The sequence below is a fragment of the Rhododendron vialii genome, chromosome 7a (genome assembly GCF_030253575.1).
Source record: "Rhododendron vialii isolate Sample 1 chromosome 7a, ASM3025357v1".
NCBI classification, from domain to species: domain Eukaryota; kingdom Viridiplantae; phylum Streptophyta; class Magnoliopsida; order Ericales; family Ericaceae; genus Rhododendron; species Rhododendron vialii.
Genome location: NC_080563.1, coordinates 15,863,072 through 15,889,633, shown reverse-complemented (window position 1 = coordinate 15,889,633; position 26,562 = coordinate 15,863,072). Strand labels below are relative to the sequence as shown.

General features: G+C 37.9%; 2 protein-coding genes across 13 annotated transcripts; one reads left to right on the top strand and one right to left on the bottom strand.

Annotated features, from left to right (window-relative positions):
* Nucleotides 1-9,124: 9,124 nt before the first annotated feature.
* LOC131333755 (F-box protein CPR1-like) lies at nucleotides 9,125-19,476 on the top strand. 12 transcript variants are annotated; one of them, XR_009201895.1, is made up of 4 exons: nucleotides 9,125-10,486; nucleotides 18,053-18,132; nucleotides 18,712-18,749; nucleotides 18,995-19,476. XR_009201895.1 is itself a non-coding variant. In XM_058368476.1 (3 exons), exons 1-2 carry the CDS (start codon nucleotides 9,351-9,353, stop codon nucleotides 18,090-18,092), a joined length of 1,176 nt encoding a protein of 391 aa, XP_058224459.1. In that variant the 5' UTR covers nucleotides 9,125-9,350; the 3' UTR covers nucleotides 18,093-18,132; nucleotides 18,995-19,476. The 12 variants fall into 12 exon arrangements, 8 of the variants coding, with proteins under 8 accessions (XP_058224459.1, XP_058224460.1, XP_058224461.1 ...); XR_009201896.1 differs by having other exon boundaries at nucleotides 18,053-18,136; XR_009201893.1 differs by having other exon boundaries at nucleotides 9,141-10,486; nucleotides 18,038-18,132.
* Nucleotides 19,477-19,972: 496 nt separating this feature from the next.
* LOC131333760 (uncharacterized) lies at nucleotides 19,973-25,729 on the bottom strand. Its single transcript, XM_058368492.1, has 2 exons — nucleotides 25,487-25,729; nucleotides 19,973-20,618 (listed from the first exon to the last, which is right to left on the bottom strand). Exons 1-2 carry the CDS (start codon nucleotides 25,615-25,617, stop codon nucleotides 20,231-20,233), a joined length of 519 nt encoding a protein of 172 aa, XP_058224475.1. The 5' UTR covers nucleotides 25,618-25,729; the 3' UTR covers nucleotides 19,973-20,230.
* Nucleotides 25,730-26,562: the final 833 nt, after the last annotated feature.

The following is a 26,562-nucleotide window of genomic DNA, read 5'->3' as shown; positions in this document are numbered from 1 at the left end:
TGTTCTTTATTTGAAAACTGTTTGTTTTAAAACCTTTTCTTGTATAAAAACTATTTTTTCAAAATCTATAGTTACATAAAATTTATTTTTTTCTAAAAAAATTGATAAACTATTTTTCTATTTTTAATAAATAATTTTTATTAGTTTCAAAACTATTTTTAGAAAATCTATTTTCTATGTTCAAAGCTTTTAGTTTTTTGTAATTTGAAAAAGTGATGTAGCAAGTTTTGATTATCCAATTTTAATTATATTATTGTGGATCTCTATATGGCTAACCTTTAACAATCTCTTAAACGAACAATCAAAAGATGATGTGATTATTCATTTTTTATTATACCATTGGAGATAGCCTTATAGTTATGGACTAAAAAATCTGTACTAAAGCTATTTTTCTTAAAGAGAGGCATGCAAGAGACACGTGGCACCTAAAATTCGGGAAATGTAAAATCTTTATGGAATAGTTTTATTCCTTTGACTTGCAAAAGTTGGAACTCTAATTTTATATACTGAATGTTACCATTTGAACCTTGGATTTTTTTTTCAACCGCTAAGAGAGATCTTTTTTTTTTTTTTGAACGGTAAAGAAATTTTACTATTAATCTTTGTATAAGTATTACAAAGACTAAAGGGAACACGAAAAACGGTATCACAACCTATTGCTAACATTCCAACTAGGTTAGCACGTAAGCAATAAGACAATCCAATGCCAATCCGAGACCCGAGAGAGACAAGAAAAGGAAGAAAAGTGTTGACCTGGAGCCAACTGAAAGTACACACAGAACCAAAATTACAGAGCAGAATAACCAATTTAATCCCTAACAGAGTCCAAAAGTATTCCCAAAAAAGAATTCTCCAACCGTAGCAACTTCAAAGGTGACTCTCAAGCATTGTCGACCCTGACGTTTGGATTGTCCATTGCCATCGAGCACCGCCGACGCTACCGACCACCATTTCCACCATCTCACTCCTGTTCTGTAACAAATTTACCACTTGATTAATTTTTTAGTCTTAGCATGATGAATAATTTGGAGAAATAGAAACCCATAAAACAGAGCATTAGGAACTCAAATTGTTATTCAAAAATCAAAAGATCATATGAACACTCTAAAAATTTCTGTCACCATGTGTATTATATTCAAATTTTAATAAATTTAAAAAAATTGCTATATGTTTTAATCAATAAACACTCTAAAAAAATTTAAATGTTCCAATTATTAATCCGTTTGAACCGATGCTGAGATCATATTTTCTTAATCATTTTATCCTAAAAAATTATTATTAATTTTTGACTTTAAAGCTCTCATATAAAAAACATAAAAGAGCCGTAGAACCAATGATATGCTTTCAACGTTCATAATAGGTGCTGTTCAAAAAAATAACATTCATAAGGGGTAGTTTGGTTCAAAGAAGTCAAATGGGGTGTAAGTGTAGGACTCAGATCCTCTCCTCATTTCTCTCTCTCAATATCTTCCAAACATTTTAACCTGAGGATGACACCTCATTAATGAGGTCATCCAACGGTAAAAAGTTAGCCACGTTGCCATTCCCAACTTTTCAAGAGGGCTATTAGCTTTTTGAGGAAAACAACAACTAACGGGGTGGGTGCTCCGTTTCTTTTGTTTCCCTTATTTGCTTTTTGAGTCAATTACAGTCACTCTCTCTCTCCACCACCATGGCGGCAGGGCCAACCTATTGCACACCCCCGATCTCAATAAACATTGTTCATACCACCTCCCCAAACCCAACTACTCTTTTGGGATTTAAAAGAAATTGTTTTTAGAGAGATACAAAGAGAGAGCTTTCAAGTTTAATGGCATTTGATTACTGTAGACATTCAAAACACTTTGAATGCTCTAGTTTCTACCCCTGTATTTTATGGGGTTGTTTGACGTTTTGAGACTCCAAATGTGGGGGGATTTTTTTGGAAACACTAAGCCAGCCTTTGAAATCGAAAATGAAAAAACGATAGGAGTAGACTAGTAGAAAGGATTTTGCACTCTGTTTACTTGAAGAAATTGAAGGCAAAATTATTGTTACATGAATCAATAATGATCAATAATTGATATGAACTACTCAAGAAAATTGTTGTTTTGTATCATTTCCTGATGTAATACTTTGCTTCTGCAATTTCTAGTCAGAGAGAGAGAATTAGGGTTTTCTTTGACACAGGTAAGAACTTATCAGAGGAAACAAAAAGGAAAATACTCAGACAATACTCCTTCAGAATGGACACAATTAGCGGGGCTTTGATTATGGATCGGCCGATCATCTTCTTCATCGAACTGCCGGCTGAATTTTCCATCGATGAATCAGAGAGAGAGAGAGAGAGAGAGAGAGTTGAGATTTGGGTTAACTTTTAAAAATGGAAACGGATGAAGTGTTCCCAGTCATGTTGCCATTCTCAGGAAAACGATGCCGTTGCACTAGAAATGTTTGCAACCGTTGGATGGCTTCATTAATGAGGTGTCATCCTAAAGTTGAAATATTTGGAAGATATTGAGAGAGAGTAATGAGGAGAGGATCTGAGTCCGTAAGTGTAATGGCTAGTAATGAGGAACCAAATTAAAACCTTCAGAAAAATCATTTCCCAAACCAGCTGAGTTGGGGAATCTATACATTAGGGAATCTCAAGGGGTGTCTGTTTTTTTTTTTTTGGATCCCAAGGGGTGTCAGACTGTTAGTGAGTGATTTTTACGAGAAATTATTCGATGCCCCGAGGGCAATGGCAGGTGTTGCCTCCCACTTTTGTTTTTTTTTTTATCCACAGGTGCTTTCCACTTAAATATCTACTGACACGCGTTTTCTTCTTTCCTGTCCCACTAGACATAGCCTTTTCTCTAAAATTAAGTATTTCAAATTTCAATCCGTTTAAATGGGTGAGAAGATTTTATTTTTTTATCATTTAATTCTAAAAGGTCATAATTAAATTTTGACTATAGGACTCTCGTTGATTAACTCTAAGAAAGTCGTAGAATCAAATATCTCTTAGGGCTAACCAACGAGAGCCCTAGAGTCAAAATTTAATTATGACCCTTTAGAATTAAATGATCAGATAAATAAAATCTTCTCACCCATTCAAACAGATTGAAATTTGGAACACTTAATTTTTCAACCTTCAGTTTATATATTAAAAAATATGGTTAAAAAATTAAGTGCTTCAAATTTCAATCCGTTTGAATGGGTGAGAAGATTTTATTTATCTGATCATTTAATTATAAAGGGTCATAATTAAATTTTGACTCTATGGCTCTCGTTGGTTAGTCCTAAGAGATATTTGATTTTACGACTTTCTTAGGGTTAATCAATGAGAATCCTATAGTCAAAATTTAATTATGACCCTTTATAATTAAATGATTAGATAAATAAAATCTTCTCACCCATTCAAACGGATTGAAATTTGAAGCACTTAATTTTTTAACCATATTTTTTAATATATAAACTGAAGGTTGAAAAATTAAGTGTTCCAAATTTCAATCCGTTTGAATGGGTGAGAAGATTTTATTTATCTGATCATTTAATTCTAAAGAGTCATAATTAAATTTGACTCTAGGGCTCTCGTTGGTTAGTCCTAAGAGATATTTGATTCTACGACTTTCTTAGAGTTAATCAACGAGAGTCCTATAGTCAAAATTTAATTATGACCCTTTAGAATTAAATGATAAAAAAATAAAATCTTCTCACCCATTTAAACGGATTGAAATTTGAAATACTTAATTTTAGAGAAAAGGCTGTGTCTAGTGGGACAGGGGAGAAGAAAACGCGTGTCAGTAGATATTTAAGTGGGAGGCACCTGCAGATAAAAAAAAAAAAAAAAACCAAGGTGGAAAGGCAACACCTGTCATTGCCCTTGGGGCATCGAATAATTTCTCGATTTTTACCCATTTCGGCCTGAGCAAAAAAGTAAAAATCCTAAATACCAGGTACAAGAATTGAACCTGGGCGAGGGAGTTTATGTATTCGCTGCTGACCAACAAACCAAAAACATTATGAGTAATGTTGAAGTCAAAATATAAATATATACATTTATATAGAATTTTTTTTTTTGGTTGCCCTGGCCCCGGTGGGTTGCCCAAGCCCATGGGCTCGCTAGGCTCACCCCGGGGCTGGCCCTACTCTCAAGTAGAATTCACATGATGCTCATCCCTTCAGTAGGCAAAGTTGAGACTCATGGGTAGGAAGGACATCTTTGAAGTGTTCTCGAATTGATGTGATATGAGAGCAACAACAAATAGCATTATTCTATGGGAAGACTCGAACTCTGACCTTTTAGTAAGATGTAAGAGTCTTAGCCAATTGAGCTAGCCCCAGCATGGGATCGAGAATTGTTGGATCCGTGCTTAATTTTATGATCCGTAGGGATGGTAATTGACCCGCCCCACCCCAAACGGCTTTGGTTGAGTGTCTGCATCCAGTTTTTTGGGTTGCATTAAGGTTTGTGATCTCCGGCATGGTTTGGCTTGTGGTGGCCATGGTTTAGGGTATTCTTTGGGTATGTACTTAATTGTAATATTTGGGCTTATCAGGCCGTTAAGAGTGTGCTTTAATGTTCTATTTGGGCCTTTTTAGCCCTCAAGTGTTCAGGGCTTTGTCCCTCTTGGCTATATTTTTAACTTTTGGTTGAAACTCCTTTCACCTAACCTCTTTAATAAAATTTAATTTTGCCGATTTAGTGACAAGTCCACTATAGACATTTCATAAGCCAACAAATCCACCTAATAATTTTGTAAAGTCACAAATCCACACAACCTAAACCCTATGGTACCTTGTGAAAGTGTCTAAAACCCTAAACCCTATAAAAGTGTTTAAACTACTAAAATCCTATAATAGGAAAGTGCATCCTAAAATCTTATGAAAGTGCACCCTAAAATCTTGTGAAAGTGTCTAAACCTTAGAGTACACTAAAATGGACTTGAGACCTTATAAAATTAATAGGTAGACTTGTGGATTTATAAAGTTCACATAATAGGGTTCGGCTCACCTCCAGTATTGTACAATCCAGTATCCTCCAGTGTATGGCTTGGATTAATTCAGCCCATCCACATTGATATCTTCGGCTATATTTTTGCCACGTGGATCAGCTTTTTTGCCACCCTAAAATCCCTCTGTTTTGACCCCTCTGTGGTGACCCCTTTGCTCCTGCCAGTACTCTAATTCCGCCAAAATACACTTTCAATCCCACCAAAATGGTATCTGCACATACACACTTTTATTCCCTCCAAAAAGCTATACTACCTTTCCGCCTTCCAATTGAGAATATCCTTTTACGGAAAATACCGTAAAAATGGGTTTACGGAACCCAATCGCGTGCGTCCAAAGTATTTTTGAACGGTCCGGATTAAACCAATTTTGACCGGTCAAGATTAAAAAACAATATCAACCATTGATTGCGAAAATGGATGATTGTGATTGCACGAATCTGCGAAAAACTCCATGTCAAAAAAAAAAAATCTACGAAAAACTTGTTCACGGCGAAAAACTTGTCCACAGAGCTTCTTCACAAACAACCGCCGTGAACAAGTTTTTCGCAAATTTTTTTTTTTTTTTGACATGGAGTTTTTCGCAAATTCGTGCAATCACAATCATCCATTTCTGCAATCAATGGTTGATATTGCTTTTTAATCTTGACCGGTCAAAATTGGTTTAATCCGGACCGTTCAAAAATACTTTGGACGCACGCGATTGGGTTTCGTAAACCCATTTTCACGGTATTCTCCGTAAAAGGATATTCTCAATTGGAAGGCGGAAAGGTAGTATAGCTTTTTGGAGGGAATAAAAGTGTGTATGTGCAGATACCATTTTGGTGGGATTGAAAGTGTATTTTGGCGGGATTAGAGTAATGGCAGGAGCAAAGGGGTCACCACAGAGGGGTCAAAACAGAGGGATTTTGGGGTGGCAAAAAAGCTGATCCACGTGGCAAAAATATAGCCGAAGATATCAATGTGGATGGGCTGAATTAATCCAAGCCATACACTGGAGGATACTGGATTGTACAATACTGGAGGTGAGCCGAACCCCACATAATAGACCTAAGACTAATTTTTTAATCAAAAGAACTTGATCGGGGCGAGTTTTCATCAACTTTTGGGGTACAGGGCGTGTTCAAGGGGAAATTACAAAAACCTGATCGGGTCGGATAGGGTTTCAGGTTGATATTATCCTGCCTCATTACCCGCCCTGAAGTATTTTTATATCTAAGTAAATTACATTTCTACCCTAAATTAATCTTGTACTTAAAACTATATATTTACACTAATATTAAAATCAAAGTACTACTGTAATTTTTTTTTAATACATATATTTTCACTATTATACTTAAAATACCACCATATATAAATATTTCAATCCATTTTGTTATTAGGTTAATTTTTTATCATTTCTTACGAGCAGAGCGGGGTGGGTATTTAAACCCGTTTCTCGGCCGGAGCGAGAATAGGAGCACCCAAGAATTACTCTGTTGGGTTTGGGATTGTGAGGTACTTTCAGTCGGAGTCGAGGCATGACGAAAGCCGCCCCACCCCGTCCTGTTGCCACGCCTACTGACCGGTGTCTGAGCTCCCATTCATGATCCCAAAAAATTGTTTTACTCATGTCCAAAATCATATCAATCAGATGTAAAAAGCTATAATGGGACTCATTTATCTTAGGAGACAGATGGGTTACGTTTACGTCCTCATTGATAGTATATCGGTATGATTTTTGACAATTAATAGTATTAATTTTCTCAATGGAATTTGAAAATTCATAGACTAATGCAGGTTTGTCGGGCTGTTAACTTCAGGATCCTATATAACTAAAATGAAGGTGCACATTGTGAGAACCCACCACCATGGAAGTCCCACATTGGTGGATGTGGGAAATGTGAAATGGAATATAAGTAAAGGCCCTCCAGCTACTATATAACTTGAGATTAACCTTTTGAGTCACGTGGTTAGGTAAATGATTAGCATGACAACCTAGCGCAGGTCGTTACATTTGGTATCAAAGCACAACGTTATATTTGGTATTAGAGCACAACTCTGGTTTACATAGTGGGGGGCCACCTCTAGAATTTGGTACGAGTACACTAATTGTTATGTACAGAACTAAATGTGACCACCAGGGGAAGGTTCCTGGGTCAATGCAACGAGGACCTCGTATCATAAGGTGGGAAAATTGTGGAGAAATTGTGAGAACCCACCGCCATGGGAAATAGGGGTATACACTGTTCAGATTGGTCAGATTGGTCTGGTTCTCTAAAGAATCAGTAACCGGACTATTTCAAACGGTTCTAGAAAATTGGGAGAAATATGAACTCATAAAATTAAAGAAATATGGAAGATAATCTACTGGAATAGGAAAGGAATGAAGAAAATAAAAGCTTTCCTAATAAATAAAATTTCATCTCTAAATAAATTAAGTTTAGCAAATAAAAGATTAACCTACCAAATTCAAATACATATTTAATTACACACACATATGTATATCTACATTTATATAAGTTTTAAACGGTCCAGTTCGATTCTAACCACGGTTCATTAATTGAGAACCAGTAACCGAATCAAAATTAACGGTTCTTATTTTTTTGGAACCATAACCTAACCGTAGAACCGCAGAACTGGACCAAATAGAACAGTTCGGTTTGGATCCGACCGATTTTACAGTTCGGACGGTTTTCTTGAACACCCCTAATGGGAAATGGGAAATATGAATATAAGTAAAGGCCCTCCAATTATTGTATAACTTGAAATTAACCTTTTGAATCACGTGATTAGACGATGATTGGTAGTTGAGCGAGCACGAGTCGTTACACACGTAAGCTCATCCGAACACACCATTATCAAAAAAAGAAAATTTCTAAGGCTTGAAGATGACAAAGCTGGGGTAGTTTAAGTCTTGGTTCTGGGGCATTCTCTATTCCCTCAGTACTCTGATCAACGTACAAAGCTTTTGTCTTTCTCAAACGTACCCTGGTGATATACTTATGCTCCATGGGGAGGGTTCAAGGAGAATTTTATTGGACACAAAATGTAGACTACATTGTGCGAGATCCGTTTTGAAGTTCTACGCAAATGATCGAAGCTGTTTAATTTTTTAAAAAAAAATTAAATTAAATTTTTTGGAAACAATAAACTCATTGGATGCCGGTAATGATTGCAGCCATCTTCTACGCAAATGATCGGAGCCTTAAGACACTGATTGAATCAAACACGTATAAGTATTAGATTGAGCCGATTTTCCTCCAGAATCTTTACAAAAATGTTTTACATCTAATAAACAATTACGATTGTATGTGTATGATCTAGATTGGGCCCCACATCTCACTTTGTATACGATCGCTGTGCACATTTCCTGTGCAAGCAGACTTTGTTTGCAAACAAAGAAATCTACAATACCGATGATACAGTCATACTCCTCACATAACAACTGTGCATAGATTCTATGTATAGATTGATTGTAGTATGGGGTCCATTTTAGGTACCACACAAATTATTCAATTCGTTCATTCAATGTAAAACATTTTTAAAGGATTTTTGCAAAAAATCAGCTCAATCTGATACCTATAAGTGTTCGATCCAATCATCTAATTTTTTTCATTTAGATTTTAGAATAATGAAAAGTTAGATGATTGGGTCGAGTATCTATAGGTATTGGATTGAACCGATTTTTCAAGGAAAACTTTGAAAAAATATTATGTATTTAATGAACGGATCGGATAGTTTATGTGAGACTCGAAGTGAGTCTCATATGATTTGTGCAAAAAAATCTGTGTGAATATCATTTTTGTGATGGATGATGCTATGGTGTCCCCGGTCATTTTGGGGACACCGTAATTTTTGGCATAACTTTACCATTAGGAGCATAACTAAAATCAATTACAAGCATAACAGAACCCAAATAAGGCATAACCGAGGAATATCCAAAAAACCAACCAAAGCATAACTAAACCCAACCAAGGCATAACAAATAAGTTATGTCTTGCTATGGTTTTGGTTATGCCTTGCTATGGTTCTGTTATGCTTGTAATGGGTTTTGGTTATACTCATAATGATTTTGTTATGCCAAAAGTTATGGTGTACCCAAAATGACCGGGGACGCCGAAGTCATTCCCTTTTGTGATACTAACGGCTCAGATAATGGTCACGAGTCCCGACTCGGGATCCCACCTGTCCGTAACTGAACCAAAGTGGGGGATAACAGATTTCATGGGAGCCTGTCACTTCCCACCTGACCTAATCTCTCTCTCTCTCTCTCTCTCTCTCTCTCTCTCTCTCTGTGCTACACTTGGAGTTGGTGCTCTCCGTATCCCTCCCGTTTCCTAAACAACCACTGAAACCCTAACCAGTACCTAATATCCGGCAATTTTTCACCGCATGTCTCAACTACCGGAGGAAGTCATCGCCGACATACTCTCCCGATTACCCGTAAAACCCCTCGGCCAATTCAAGCTAGTGTCCATACCCTGGCGCTCCCTGATCGAAAGCCCTACTTTCGTCAAACTCCACCTCAACCGCTCGATCGACACCAAATCCAACCAAGCCCTAATCTTACGAGAGGAGCAGCTCTACTCGGTCGAATTCGATTCGCTCGACGGGCCCTTCGCGGACGCCGCGAAGCTCGACCACCACCCGCTGAGGTGCCAGGACTACGGGACCGAGGTATGGGGCTCTTGCAATGGCATAGTGTGCTTGTCTAATTCGTTAGATACCGTCGTTTTATGGAACCCTTCCACTCGAAGATCGCGTAGGTTGCCTTACGCGCCGATAGAGTTCCCGAACCAGCCGAGGTATTTCGTGAGTAGGGTTTACGGGTTCGGGTACGATGGTGTGAGTGATGACTATAAGCTTGTTAGGATTGTGGTGCTCAAGGGTAGGGAGGATGATTCTTTGCACTATGAGGTTAAGGTTTATAGTTTGAGGTCGAATTTGTGGCATAGGGTTGAGGAGAAATTCCCACACTACCCTGATTTGAATAGAGTGGGGGGTGTGTTAGCTAGTGGCAATTTGCACTGGATTGTGAATGAAGAGACCGAGCGGGGTAAGACGAACTTGATTGTTTCTTTTGATCTAGGGTGTGAGGAGTATGGGTTGGTGCCACAACCCGAGTTTACGCATCCGAGATTCTATGCGGATGTGGAGGTTTTGGGAGGATGCCTTTCATTGATTTGCAATTATTACTTGACCCATATTGATATATGGGTGATGAAAGAGTATGGTGTGAAGGAATCTTGGACAAAGTTGATTTCCATGGCGCAACCGGGTACATTGAGGTCTTTTCAGAATGTGAGACCCATTGGCTATTCAAAGAGCGGCGGGCAATTATTGTTACAACATGGCCCTCTGAAGCTCCTTTGGTATGACCTTAAAAGGAAGACATGCAAGAGTGTTAAAATCCGTGATGTACACGATTTGTCGCAAGTAGTGATGTGCGTGGGAAGCCTTGTTTCGCTCAAAAGTGGTAGAGGTGAACGTGAACGAAAGAAGAAGCAAGAACAAGAAGAGAAGAATATGTAAGCTATTATCCAAGTGAACTAGCTTTTATAATTATAGATGTTTTTGTCATTATATACAATTTTTGTTCTAATGCATCTTGTTTGTCAGTTGTTCATTATAGACACATAGTTTTGATACTTTTGACGTTCAGAAATCTTTGTTTTTAACAGAAAGGGTTCAGCGCTTAGTTGCACAAAGCGGGGGCGGGAGCGGGAGCGGAAGCAGGGGAGTGCGGAAATATATAAGCTCCCAAGGTTGGGAGCGGGAAGGGAACGTGTACATATATGATGAAAAAAATGTAGCATATAATATACACTTTAAAAGTACAATCTTTTTAGGGAGTAAAAGTATAAGCCAAGTCCACCATAAGTCTAAGAAATGGGCTAGTTGTACAATATATGGTTTTCTTTTCAAGATATCTTGGCTTGGGCTAGATATATGAGTTCATCAAAGACCAATTGTGAAGCCAATTGATAAATCCATGCTTTCCTACACAAGAATTGTACAAAAGCTCAAATCTTCGTAAGGAGCGGCTTCCATCAAGCTCCTTAGTTGGGAGCATAGGAGTTGCGCTCCTTAGTTGGCACCACTTTAAATGCTCCTTGCAAGTAAGGTTCAGCGCAAGCCATAGTTGGGAACAAAAAGATCTTTATGGTTTGGTAGGTCATTTGCAATTAATGTGAATATATTCGTTGGGAAATCCAATTGAAGGTGCTAAAAAGGAGTGCAACCTTTACGCAGTGCACTTGAAAAAAAGTAAGAAAGAAAATGAGGGACAACCCCTGTATAGTGGAAGTATCACATAAAAATACTTATGTCACGTACAATACCATATCTCTTCTAAAACCTACCGAAGTTTGAATTTGAAACTTCCCTTGGAAGCAAAAACGAAAACCCTGTAAGAGAACCTCTTTGATGTGCTATGAGGAGAAATTACTCAAATCTCACTTTTGAATAAGCCTTAGCAAGGTGCTATGAGGAGAAATCATTCTTTTCCATTTCAATAACAAAAAGTTAAAAGATTCATGTACTAACAAAACAGAGCATTAATTGTTGTTTATAGAGAGAGAGGGGGGGAGGCATACTTTTTGCAGTACCAATGACTGTGCATATCACTACAAATCAGGGAAATAGAGCAAAGTATTCATCACAAGTTATCTGAAGTATTAGCCAATAAGAAAAACTAAAAAAGTTATCTGATATTTCTCAAAATAGGGAATTAAACGAAGTCTAGTTGCGTAATAGCACAAAGGAAAATCTAGGCCATGTGTACAATTTGATTGATAGTTAATTCCAAATCGATGAACTTGGAGCCAAAATAGATTTAAGCATCTGGAGAATAGAAGAACCATTGTCTATGAATTTTATGGAATGACAAAATGTAATGGAATCTCGATGACCATGAAGCAAGTTTAGATGGGTATTAGGTTGTGATACGGTGTAATGTTGACACCTTCGTGGAACCGCAACTGCCCAAGGAATGCTACCCTAGAAATTCCATCTTAGCAAGTGGTGATTGGAAAAATATAGTGAATCCCGTCTTTCATTGAAGATTTTGCTTTTTTACCAATTATTTTCACATCTGGAAATTAATAGGAAGACTTTTTTTTGTTGGCAGTTACACAAAAAGATACATATACCCAAAAATTGATGAACTGCCCAAAATGAAAAAAAAGAAGAAAACAGGGAGTGAGAAATGTATACGAGGCTATGTAGTAGGACTCCTGACAAGTTCAAAATTTCAGTTGCAATTGTAGTTGAACCAATAAATAGCAAAAAGAAGTAAGTCCAATGTAACTTTCAAATGAGCCTGAACAAAATTGGTGCCTATGCAGCATGGACACGAACATGGATAGGGATACGGACACAGTCATGAGACACGGGAATTTTAAAACAATGGGGACATGGCAATATATATACACACACACACACACACACACACACGTGTACAATATATGCATGGATATTTTCTTCCCTGAAATTGCAAAATGTAAACAATTGACCTTCACCATAAACATATGTGTATACAGCTATTCAAAAATGTATGTACAGACATATCTTGTATACTCCCTCCGTCCCTAAATGGATGACCAACTTGGGACTTTTAGTTGTCCCAAATTTGTTGTCCATTTTGAAAAGTCAAAGGGACAACTAATTATTTTCCACCTTTGCCTTTATTAAGGACAAAAGATATAAGGATTGGAGGGCATTCATGGAAAGCTATAACTTGAGAAGGGTAAGGATTATGTCTCCTAATTTTTTTAGAATACCTAAAATGGACATTCATTTTGGGATGGAGGGAGTATCTGTTATATATGATACACATATACACACATATGCGTGTGTGCTGATATATACAGCTATACATCTATATCAGTACATATATATATATATATATATATATATATATATATAGAGAGAGAGAGAGAGAGAGAGAGAGAGAGAGAGCAGTTGCGAGAGCGAGAGATTAATTCGCGAGTGAGAGAGGCTGATTCTCAAGTCTTCAATCAGTTGATAGAGAGAAACATGAACTGCTGCTCGATCTAGGGTTTCGAAAACTGCCATTGTTTTTCCTCATTTTGGCTTCCACATTGTGTATTATGTTCTCTATAGAATTAATTACCCTTGCCGTGTCCCCACTTGTCCATGCTGTGTCCCCACTTGTCCATGTTGTGTCCCCCTCCAAAAAATCAAATAAATATAATGGACATGCCATGTGGTGTGTCCGTACGTATTTTGACGTGTCTCCGTGTCCCAACACGGATACAAAGCCCTATTTGGAGTGTCGGTGCTTCATAAATTGGTGCTACGAAGAGAAATTAATCTTGTTCATTGGAATAACGATAAGTGAAAAGAGTCATGTACTAACAAAACAGAGCTATTAATTCTCGAAGAGAGAGAGTGAAAAAAAGGGAGGGATACTTTTTGAAATATCAACGACTATACGTATCGCTTCAGAAAAAAAGAAAACATTAGAGAAGTAGAGCAAAGTATTCATCACAAGATTCACAAGTGATTTGATACTTAACAAAAAGGGAATCAATTGAAGTAGTACTGCGTAACAACACAAAGAAAAAATCTAGACTACATGAACAATGTGATTAAAAATTAATTCCACATCAATGAGCATGGGGCTAAAATACAAAATTGAGTATTTGTCTAAAGAATAGAAAAAGTGGTCCATGAATTTGGTGAAATAAGAAAATGCAAAGGAAACAAAGAAAGGCGGGAGTAAGGTCAATTCCGGGGCTAGGGAGTTGAAGAGATTGGAGTGTTCCATTAATTATGATGGCCGGAAGAAGGAGGGGGAGAAGGGTAACGAAGGGATGGAAGGGGTTAATCTTTTATCTTTTTATGACGATTAAAATCCTTAGTTGGAATGTGAGAGGATTGAATGCGAGGGAGAAAAGGGGGATAAGAAAATCGTTATTGAAAGAGTGGAAGGCCAATGTGGTTTGTTTACAAGAAACGAAACTAAAGGAGGCTTCGAAGGAATGTGTGAAAGATTTATGGGGGTGTCGATGGGTAGACTGGATTCATTTGGATGCGGTAGGGGCTGCTGGGGGTGTTGGTGATGTGGGATAGTAAAATGGTGGAAAAACTTGAGGTGGAGTATGGGTTATTTTCGGCGTCTTGTTTGTTTAAAATTGTAGAAGATGGATTTGGGTGGGTGTTCACGGGTGTGTATGGCCCGGTTGACAGACCTCATAGGAGGGATTTGTGGGAGGAGCTTTCGGCGATGGCTTTCAGCTGGGATGCCCCATGGTGTGTTGGGGGAGATTTCAATGTAATTCGATTTCCGCATGAGAGAGTTGGGTGTCTTTCGATCTCTCGCGACATGAGGACATTCTCGGATTTTATTATCAACTTAGAGCTTGTAGATCCTCCTCTTGTTGGGAGTAGTTTCACTTGGTTTGGCGCTCAGGAAAATAGGTGTATGTCTCACATTGATCGGTTTTTGTTCTCAGCCTCTTGGGAAGAGCATTTTCTGAATGTTGCGCAGTTTTCTCTTTCGAGGCCTATTTTGGATCACATGCCTATTTTATTAGATAGTGGTGGGATTCGGCAAGGAAGTACTCCGTTCAAATTTGAAAATATGTGGTTATCTTCGGGGGGTTTTGCGGAGAGGGTGGGTGGGTGAGTGGTGGAGTAGCTATTCAGTGAGGGGAAAGCCGAGCATCATATTGGCCAAGAAGCTTAAATTGCTGAAAGTTGATTTGCGCTAGTGGAATTCTGAAGTCTTTGGGAGATTGGAGTTTCAAAAGGCCAAGGTTATCGATGAAGTTTGGTGGTGGGTCATAGAGGAACAAGGTTGTGCATTACAAGAGGATGAAAAGGCCTTGAGAGAAAATGCCAAAGAGAAGTTTGGAAAAATAACGAAGTTCGAAGAAATTAGTTGGCGGCAAAAGTCCAGAAATCTTTGATTAAGAGAGGGGGAGAGGAACACTCGTTTATTTCATAGAATGGCTAATTGTAATCGGAGAAACAATTTCATTGGTAAGATTAAAATTGGCGACTGTATTTTGGAAAGGGATGAAGATATCAAAAGTGGAATTGCTGATTTTTATGCCGGTTTGTTTCGGGAGGAGGGAGTGAGCTCGGGTTGACGATTTGCAGTTTCATTCTCTGACGGGAGAGGAGGCTTCTTGGTTAGAGAGGCCATTCGATGAGGCGGAAGTGGTGTCCGCGTTAAAGTCTATGAATGGAGATAAGGCACTTGGTCCAGATGGTATGTGGATTGCCTTTTTCCAACATTGTTGGGGGGTGGTAAGAGAGGAAGTGTTGGGAATGTTCAATTATTTTTGGGAGCATGGTGAGTTTGAAAAGAGTTTGAACGCTTCCTTCAATGTGTTGATTCCAAAGAAGGGCGGGGCAGAGGATATCCGAGATTTCAGACTTATCAGTTTACTAGGGGGAGCTTATAAGTTGTTGGCCAAAGTGTTGGCTATTCGAATGAAGAATGTGGTGGGAAAAGTTGTTTCGGAGTCCCAAAATGCTTTTGTTCAGGATAGGCAAATTCTTGATGCGGTTTTGATTGCTAATGAATGTGTGGATTCGAGATTGAAGAGTGGCTTTCCAGGTATTGTGTGTAACCTGGACATTGAAAAGGCGTACCACCACGTTAATTGGGACTTCTTGATTTATATGTTGGAACGGATGGGTTTTGGAGGGCTTTGGAGGAGATGGATTAAAGCTTGCATCTCATTTGTTAAAATGTTTGTCTTGGTGAATGGAACCCCAGCTGGTTTCTTTCAGACTTCTAAAGGATTACTTCAGGGGATCCCCGTTCTTCTCTTCTTTTTATCTTGATCATGGAGGTGCTCAGTTGTATGATTCAGAAAGCAGTACAAGGTGGATTTCTGGAGGGTTTTGAGGTGGGCAGGGTGGATGGTGTACGGTTGATGGTTTTCCACATTCTATATGCAGATGACACTCTCTTGTTCTGCAATGCGGATCCGACTCAGGTGGGATATCTTAGATGTATGCTACTATGCTTTGAGGCGGTATCCGGCCTCAAAGTGAACTTGGGGAAGTCGGAGATGATCCCAGCGGGGGCGGTTGAAGATATTGATTTACTTGCTCAAATTTTGGGTTGTAGGGTGATGTCGTTTCCGACTTTGTACTTGGGTTTACCTTTGGGTTCTTCGTACAAGTCAAAAGCAGCATGGGACTCAGTGGTGGTAAGATTTGAGAAGAGATTGACCGGATGGAAGCGTTAATACATTCCTAAAGGAGGTAGAATGACTCTTATCAAGCATACGCTCTCTAGCTGGCCTACTTATTTTATGTCTCTGTTGGTCATTCCAGTCTCAGTTGTTAAACGCTTGGAAAAGTTGCAAAGAGATTTTCTTTGGGGAAGTGTGGGGGAGGAGTTCAAGTATCATCTAGTTGATTGGGATACAGTGTGTACCCCCATTAGAAAAGGATGGCTGGGAGTGAGAAGGCTAAAGTTATTCAATCAAGCCTTGTTGGGGAAATGGCTTTGGAGATTTGCATGTGAAAAAGATAGATGGTGGAGGAAGGTGATTGTAGCAAAATATGGATGTGGGAGGGGAGGGTGGTCTACTCGTAATGTAAGGCTACCATATGGGGTGGCCCTATGGAGGGGTATCATGAACGGGTGGGATGCCTTTGTAGATAACACTTATAAGGCGGTTGGTGACCGGAGGAGGGTGTTTTGGGATGATGTGTGGTGTGGGGACGTGAGCTTGCGGGTTGCTTTTCCCAACATTTACCTTCTGGCATGTGATAGAGATGCAATCATTGCGGATTATCTTTCTTTTGATGAGGGGGTTACAGTTTGGGACGTCCGTTTGAGAAGGCAAGTTCAAGATGGAGAGGAAGAGGATTTGATGGCTTTTTATGCTAGAGTGTATGGCATGCAAGGAATAGAAGGGGAGGATGAGATGCGTTGGAAACTGTCTAAGTCAGGTGATCATGGAAATGTTTCTTTCCCTTGGCAAGCGATTTGGAAGACAGGGGCGCCGTTGAGGGAGTTTTTTTGTTTGGTGCGCGGCTCAAGGCAAGATCCTCACTATCGATAATTTGATTCGAAGGCGGAGAATCATTGTCAATAGGTGTTGCACGTGTAAAAGGGATGCGGAGACGGTGGATCACCTTCTCATTCATTGCCCGGTAGCTTGGGAGCTTTGGTCCATGGTGTTTTCTTGGTTTGATTTAAAATGGGCCATGTCAAGGAATGTTATGGAACTTTTAATTGCGTGGAACGGGGCTAGAGTGGGCAAGAGAAGGAAGTGTGTGTGGGCCATGATCCCTCTTTGCTTGATGTGGACTATATGGCGCGAAAGAAATTCGAGGTGCTTTGAAGGGGTTGAAAAGCCTTTATTTAGAATCAAAAGTTTTGTGGTTAGTAGTTTGTATAGTTGGGACAAGGGAGAATGTAATCCCTCTATTGATAATTTTTAGATTGGTTTGAGCTTTTCTTGTCAAATAGGGGTGGTGTATAGGGCATTTTTGTGTTGGTGGCTTTTTTTGTATACGGGCGGCATTCCCTTAATGCCTTGTTTCTAATATAAATATTTACTTATCAAAAAAAAAATTTAACAAAATGCAATGAAATCTCAAAAAAAGAGGTTTCCGAATAATGCAAAAAGTTGCTTAACAAAAATATTTTAGGACTGAAACATAGAGGAGAGTAGAAAACATGATAGATTAAAAAAGTTCCAATGTTAGGATTATGCCGAGAAGAAGAGATGAGAGCAAGTAGGTATAAAGACAAATGAGTTATTTTTTTCTTTTTCTTTTTTTTTTTTGGGGTGGGGGGAAGTGATTTTCGCACTCCCCAAATTGTTAAACGCAATGCGGTTAACAATTTGGGGAGTGCAAAAATCACTCTCCTTTTTTTTTTATATGAAAGACCTGGCATAATCTTAATCTTTTGAGACAAATTCTCTCAAAATTGGCAACAAAAATGTTTGCATTGTTAATATTTTAAGAGTGCTGGTATATGTAATGCATTCAACCAAATTGGTTAGTGATGACTGATGACTAGACTCATAAATGTGGTTTATGTGCATCGACCAGTAGCTCACTTCATGCCTCATAAGTTGGATTTGTCTCAGGGGTGGTTTCCTGTCAACGGGGTTCAAACTGGTGCTATAAGCTACTGGAAGAAGAAGCAGAGTAGCTATATGGCAGAGAGGTAGGTAAACAAAGATGCTTCTTGAATTATTTTCTCTCGTTCTTTCGATGCTATATTTCTCTTCCTCACCTCCTTTTCTGTCTTCACACATTTGTTTTAGCCATGTTTCTGATAGTTTTGGTTGTAGCCAGGGTTTCATGTTGTACACATGCAGCACACCTTTATAGGAAGATAATGCAGCTTTCAGGCTCAACATTGAGAGAGAGAGAGAGAGAGAGAGAGAGAGAGAGATCCAAATTGAAGAGCAACTATCATTGACTTGATGAGTTTTCCTATTCACATGAAATCTACATTTAAGATTTTGGTTTCACTTTGTATAAGGGTAGTTCTTTCCGTAGTCTGGGATTGCTAATTTGCCACCTTGTGCTTTAAAGGTTTGTGGTTGAGTGATTTTGGCATGGGCTACATTGCTTGCATCTAAGATCAGGCTATCTTTAGACCTATTTCTATTTGGTATTGTTGTTATTGTTCTCATGTATTTTTACGCTCCTTTTTTGCTGTTTATCTTCCACAAATGGAACCGATGGAAAAAAACTTGAGAACAATAATCCTATTCACTTTCTTTTCTGAATTCTGCAGATAACTTGGAAGCTTTTCATGATAGTTTCCTTGCTTGGGTTGTTGCAAGAAATTTTTTCTCAAACTGTTTCTTTTAAAATAAAAATAGTTTTCCACTAAAAGTGTTTTTGTTGTTCCTGTTTTTTCTGTTTTCTGACACAAAATCAAATGTGAAATTTCTCTAAACCGCAGTTGTTTGACAACTGACTAACATTTTGATGTGAGAATATTTAGTGAATATGTGGAATGGTAAATTTCAATCAATCTGATGTGTTTTGTATTTCTTGGTTTTTGAGATCCACAGCTGTATATATTTCAACACTGGCTCTAGGTTTCCCAAGTGAAGTTTGGTTTTGAAGTTTGCAATGCACCTGGCAAAAGCTGCTCGCGAAGGAGGATTGCATCTCTTTCTGCACAGAAGCTCTGGCTTTGCGAGAAGCTGTGACCGGCTGGAGGGGCCTCAATACAGTTGTTGTTTGTTTAGTGCAACTATTATTAGGTTAATAAACTCACTAACTGGCTTGACATCTTATTTGAATAAGTGCCTGGATTAGCAAGTAGCTGAAGCACTGATCTTGAAAAGCAGGCCCTGGAATGTAGACTCAGCGTTGTGTTGTATGTGGCCTGTGTTGTAATAAAGTTCTTGTTTTAGGAAAGCAGAAAAGATAGTTTGTTTGCACGGGGCCCCTTTGTGTACTGACTACTGAGGTCCTTAACTGTATACTGTCTTGTAGTAGTAATGAGAAAGGACCGGAGTGATTATTCAGTGCTCGTGGAGCACCGCCACGTGGTGCTTCAGGAACTTTTTGCACCACTCATTTTTGTGAGAACTACATTTGGTGGTGGAGTCCACATAAATACATGGTGGAGAAGGCCATGTGGCAGTTCTTCTGGAGCAAGTAATAATTTTTTAAGGGTAACACAGTGCGTAAGGCTCCCTATAGAGCAGGGGCAGATGTAGACGATGAGCAAAATTTTGTTGCCTCCTAACATACAACGAACCGCATCAGACCATTACATTTCAAAACTTACGACATCTTCCGAAACGTTGCATTGTCTGGACGCATTAGCACAATGCCATTTTAACAAGTTACTAAATTCTTTTTGAAAGTCTACAATGCTCTGGCTACCTTTTGAAATGTTTCCATAACATTTCTTTCTCCCAACTGATGGAAACATTTCTTTCTCCTAACTGAAACAACTTACTTGAACAAAATTCAATCCTTGTGCACTACATTATCAAGTGTGTTTCTTTCTGTGACTCTGAACCCAGGAGCTTCAATAAACAAAAGTAACAGTGATGCATATTATTAAGTTAAAGTTCCTGGTAGAATGTACAAAATCCAGAGAAACTTTGAACATCAACAGGGTTACTATGTTGGATGGCTGCAGCAAAAAAAAAAAAAAAAACCCATCAAAGCAAGAAACAAACACAAAATCTAGACCAACAGTTTTCCACTTTCCAGAACACACTGCATGAATGTCTACACCATCTTCTGAAATACGAAAATTCGTATCTATGCTCCAAAATTTGAAACCACTAGTTCTGTAGCATCCATTGCATAATATCCTTCCTGATCACTCCCTCAAAAGCACCTCTTCTGTGGCTCAGACGCTTGTACTGGATACTAGTTCCAGGCCTCATGATTGTTGCAATGGTGGGAAAAGGCTTGGGCCATATATTTCTTGGACTGAATCTTTGGAATCTCCCAGGAGTTTTCTGGAGAGATGAATAAGTGAGATGTTTTGTCATATTGCTTGTGTTTGAAAAGCGTTTTCCCATGGGTGGAACGCTGATCTGAGCTGATGGCTTTATCTGGTCGAGCCAGCGGAGGATCCAGTTTCCAAGACTCCGACCAACTTCTATATCTCTCTGCTGTATATTCTGGTGAACCTGGACAGCCACATCAAACACGGCACGTGTTCGTCTGTGTTGCAGAGAACAAAAAGAATATGAAGAGAGTATTTTGGTCTTAAATATGCTAACAGTAATGAAAATAATTGCAATAGCAGAAGCACTACGTAACAATGAGGCAATAGATATGGATTCAATTTCAAGGACATGCTACAAACAAAATTAGGTCGTCTTGAATTTACGGGTGTCTTCACACAAGCGAGATTAATAAAGCAATTGAACAAAAACAATTGTAAGTCCCTTCCTTGATCCTTGTATGTTATGCTCTTTTCAATAAATTCCTCAACTACCAAAAGAAAGGAAGAAAAGAACATTTGTAAGAAGTAAAAAGAAACCACAAGGAGTTGAATTTGAAACTAAATGATCAGAACCACTACTGGGAAGATCCTCTATCCAGAGGTTTTCAGAGATACTCGTCCGTCCACTTGAAGGCATATTGGTGAAAGTCTTTCGGGGGGGGGGGGGGGGGGGGGGGGTCAAAAGCAACTATGCAAGAGGTCCTAGAAAATAAGCAAACAAAATGGTTATGCGAACTCAAAACTCTTAGGACTTTTGTTTGCAAAAGGTCCAAAATGGATCACTACTCAACTACAGGATCGGGAAATTAAATTGGATAAGAATCTTCAATTCTCAATGATATGGAAGAAGGTTTCCATCAAGTATACTATTCCTTCGATTGGCTTCCTATAATCCTGCTACAGCACATACGAAGCAAACTTTATTCATCAGGAATCATGCAAATGTTTCAATTGATGAAAATAAACCAAATTTTGCAATCAGATACCCCTCTTATTCACAAGAAAGGCGGCAATACACAACCCTCTTTTCCTAGTTTTCATTCTCTTGAGACAACAAAAATATCATGCGGCCCAGTAAGGAAATCTATGTAGAAAAATTCTCCGGCTACCATGTGTATGAACTATGAAGAGGTCTCCAAAGTGAAGAACAAGTTTCAGTGTGTAAAGCAGCATATATTACGCGAGCTAAGAAAAAGCCCATAAGCCTTGCAAAAGGAGCATTTCCCAATAATGTTGCAACAATGATATTCCTATACCATGCCCTAAAACCATTGCTACTCGTGTCTTGTAAAGTGCAATATCATTGTACAGTAGAAAACTCCTATATAATCCATAAGAAGGTATTACTTGTTCCTCCAGATTTATGCTCTCACATCTTCCTTCAACAAGCTTTGACTACCGTGCTTCACGTTTTTGTTTTCTTTAACGTGTTAGACTAGCCCACTTTTGGAAGCGTATCTTTTTTTATTGGCATTTTGGAAGCTTATCTTGCTCATTCACCTTCTATTTCATATCCCCAGAATGACTTGGAGATTTGTGAGGTCGTAGGGGATTTTTTACCAACTATTAGCAAGAGAAGTTACATATCTGGGAGTGAGCAAGTGATAAAGAACTTGAAAAGCACAAATACGTGTGTTGTGTTTATGTCAACAAGCCAGGATAAAAAATTTTGTAAGTGAATCTATAGTTTTACTTTGTCAAAAACTCAAAAGCAAGAAGAATACTGAATATCACTGATCCAACAGCTAAGAGTATGAGAAAAATCTATCATCTGAGTGCTACTACAAATACATCATGCACCTGATTCATCAAATTCGTACCGATGCACTTTCCCTGAATGGTGAAGAAAATGAAAAACATGTTGGGGATCATATAACCTAATCTTAAACCAACTTTATTAACCCAAAATCAGGAGCACTCCCATGCAGAATGTAGCTTATGCGTATTTTAGGATTTTCGAGTATGTTGAGACTTCCTCATGCAAGAGGCTTCAAATTGATTTTGTAGAAGCCGGAAATGAAAACCAAGAGAAGAAAACGTAGCAATTACCCAAAAGGATTTACTTAGTTAAGCTTAAATTCTACTCCTAGGGGTGAAGAGCAACACAGGAATTTCACCATGAAAGAGAAGACCACAACAAACCAACAATATCTGGTACTCTCAAACCAAACACCTAGTGCCCCGAAAATCGACATATAGGAAAATCAGAAAACCCAACATACATAGAAAAACCTTACATGTTGAACTAGGTCCAAATATCCATAATAACAGGCAGTTTAGAGCCCAGATTGGGTCGAGCATATCAGAAATGAACTAAATACATAATCTAGGTTCAATTCTATACAACCTTTAACTTTTTTTCAAAATTCACAGCTATGAGACCTCTAAGTTGGGGAATTTCTTGTTTCATACTCCCTCCATCCCAATTTGTTTGTCTAATTGTGGGATCCCAACTTATTAAGGGAGCATAATGATTACTAAGAAAAGAAATTGTGTTTCCAAAAATACCCTCATCATTTTAGCATTAAATAAGAGTGCATTCTTTTCAATGCTTATTTTGCTTTAAAAGGGAAGGGCGTAAATGGAAGTTTCAAGAGTCAAACTTAGAATGGAAAAATGTTTTGGGACATAAATAAGTCAAAAAGTAGACATCAAATCGGGATGGAGGGACTATAAATTTGACAGGCTCAACCATCACACTTAGGCTTTGTTTGGACGGATGTGAGTTCCAAATGTAGGGATTTCACAAATTGCTCAAATTAGATTTGATGGTTTACATAAGGATTTCAATATTGAGTTTGGGAGCTTTTTTGCCATTATTGATTCGAACTAACTATATAATACGACTTATTTGAATCCCTAAATGCTAAATTTTTGGTAGACAAGGATCTCATTCAAAAACATCTAATCTAACTCTAACACAAAAAAATAATTTTGAAACTTATTTGGTTTGGAAGGACGAGAAGAGAGAAACAAAACAACAAACACTGTCAATTTTTCTCCACACTTACCTTAAAGTTCTCTTTTTCTGAGTTCCCAACAGGGCATTAGTTTTTCTCTCTGTTCAACTCTCTTTCCTCTCCTACTTTATCTATTCCATTCTCTCTCTTTTTTTTATCTTTGTCCTTGCTTTAACTTGTTTGGTATACATGTCGGTGCTACTCCGATCTTCTCCAGCACTAGGTCGTTGATTTTCATTTTAGTTTGATACCCTAATTTATTTTGTACGTATAACATGATTTGGTCTTATTGAGACGATTCCCAATTATGCCTGTATTTAAAAAATTGTCTTTTCACCATCTAAATTCACCGAATCAAGTGGAGGTTGAAATTTTTCCAAAGCGCGATGTTGACAAAATTTTACGAAATACATTGCTTGTCGTCTATTACATCACCCAAGTATTAAACGATCGAGAAAATAAATGAAGAAAAACATTATTTTTTGAATCTTCAACCATATGATTCTGGACGAAGGGTTACAAGATCAAAATGAAGTCGTGTGTCCAACTTTTAAACAGTGGGGTCAATATTGCCCCAATGATAATGTCCGTAAAGTAATAAAGGAATGATCGCTGCTGTTTGTGCTCTCCATGAAGAAAAAAGATTAGGCTTGGATCACTTGGAGAATTACAGTATTCGATTTTTTAAAAGCTGCACCAGAAGGTGGAGGGGATTGGCAGTGTTAATTCTTGTTCTCGTCCTCCTCAGTGTAGCTCTTAAAAAAGTCGAAGACCGTAATTCTCCAAGTGATCCAAGCCTCCATGAAAAAAAAATTCTTCATGGAGAGCACAAACAGCAGCGATCATTCCTTGTATCCTATTACTTTACGGACATTATCATTGGGCCAGTATTGACCCCACTATTTATAAGTTGGACACCCGACTCCATTTTGATCTTGTAACCCTTCATCAAGAATCATATAGTTGAAGATTTGAAAAATACTGTTTTTTCTCATTTACTTTCTCGACCGAGTAATACTTGGGTTATGTAAATGTAAGAGATGACGAACAATATATTTCGTAAAATTTTGTCAACATCGCACTCTAGAAAAAAAAAAATCAAACTCCACCTGATTGTGAATTTAGATGGCGACAATACAATTTCTCAAATACAAGCATAGTTGGGAGCATTCTAGGAAATCTGCTCAATACGACCAAATCATGGTATAAGTGCAAGATAAATCAGGGTATCAAACTAAACTGAGAATCAACAACAACCTAGTGCTGGAAAAGATCAGGCGAGTAACACCGACACATAAACCAAACAAGTTAAAGCAAGGATAGAGATCAAAAAGAGAATGGAATTGATAAAGTAGGAGATGAGAAAGAGTCATACAGAGAGAAAAACTAACTTTGGAACTCAGGAAAAGAAAGATAAAGGAAAGTTTGAAGAAAAACTTATTGTGTTTTTTGTTTTGTTATTTTCTTCTCTTCCTTTCAAACCAAATAAGTATTAAAATTATTTTTGGGTTAGAGTTAGATTAGATGGGAAAATCAGGAAACCCAATATACATTGAAAATCCTTACATGTTAAATTAAGTCAAAATACCAACAACAGAAAAACAAACGCTTTCGGGCCCAGATTGGGTCGAGCAGGTCAGGAATGAATTATAAACATCATCTGGGTTGAATTCAATAAAACCCATAACAGGTTCTTTTCAAATTTCTCTCTTATGAGCTCTACGTTGGGGAATTTCTCATTTCATATAAATTTGGCAGAAGTCCAACCATCACACTTATGGCTTTTATCGGATAGATGTGAGTTTCAAATGCTGGAATTTGACAAATAGCTCAAACAGGATTTCAATATTGAGTTTGGGAGCTTTTGCCATAACTGATTTGAACAACACTAATAGGAGTGATTTGACAACGATCTCATCGAAAAACATCTAATCTAACTCAAACCCACATACCACTCTAATTTCACAAGCAAACCCATAGCTAGCCAAAAGCGGAGCATTAATGTAGTAATGTAAAAGTTTGAGAACGACCCAAATCAAATAAATCACATATCATCTTAACCCTAGAGAAAAACAGAGAATTGATACATTTAAAATGACAAAAGGAAAAGGAATTAGGGATACCCGTGAACAAATTGACGGATTTTGGGGTGATTAGGGGTAATAAGGCGACGTTGGATCTTCAAAGCGAGCCTGTAAGTCCGCTTCAACCCCAAGAAATACGCTGTGCCCAGTGTGATTTCCCATAGCACCATTCTCTCTCTCTCTCTCTCTCTCTCAGTGCATGGAGGTATTTACAAATCTCTCTAGCATTATTCCGTTTGTTTATAATCAGTTGGGCTTTCGTTTGTAGCAAGTCACTGATATATCATGAATCATCTCAGATGTCATCGTGACGGTTGGGTTTTGTTGAAGATGGGCCGAGCTATTAATTATCAAAATACGTTATGTGCCGTCATTTTTCCAAATTTTTGTTATTTTTAGTTAGGCAAATGATTTTGGCACTTTTTTTTTTATGATGACACTCAAAACCTTGTCTTATAGTGTAAAAATTATACATAGCAAGCACGTTAAAAGATAAATTTTGGAGTGCCATCATAAAAAATTGGAGTGCCAAAATCAATTTCCTTTTACTTTTGGTATTTTTGTTAGTTTTTTCCGAATTTTTGTTAGATTCATATTGTTATTTTCGATTAGTTAATCATCTTGTCGATAGGAGTTTAAGAAGTAAAAATTATGACCAAAACCAAAAAAATAAAATTACTAAAGACGAAAAAAATATCGAACAGTTGGTATTTTGGGTATTTTTGTTGTCTTATACAGTTATACCAGGAACTTCTTCAACTTTGATCCACATTTTTTTACTTTTCTCATTCGTTTCATCCAGACAACAAATGATTAATTTCAATGGTTACAACGAAAAGTTAAACAAAAAAAATAAAAATTACAAATTTTAGGTAATTAGACCTTACTCGCTGGGTCTGTATGGTTCTAGACTCTGTTGCTTGGATGCCTAAAGAATTTATTTGGAACTGCTTGATTTTGTTCAGCCTCTTCAATTCACTTTACTTATGAGAATTAGAATTTTTAGAGCTCGTCAAGAAAGTCAAAATAGAAAATCATGTACATCTGATGTGATGTGATTTTAGAACATTTCTATGTCAAGAAAAATAAATTTTGTTTCGGTGTTGTAAACTTTT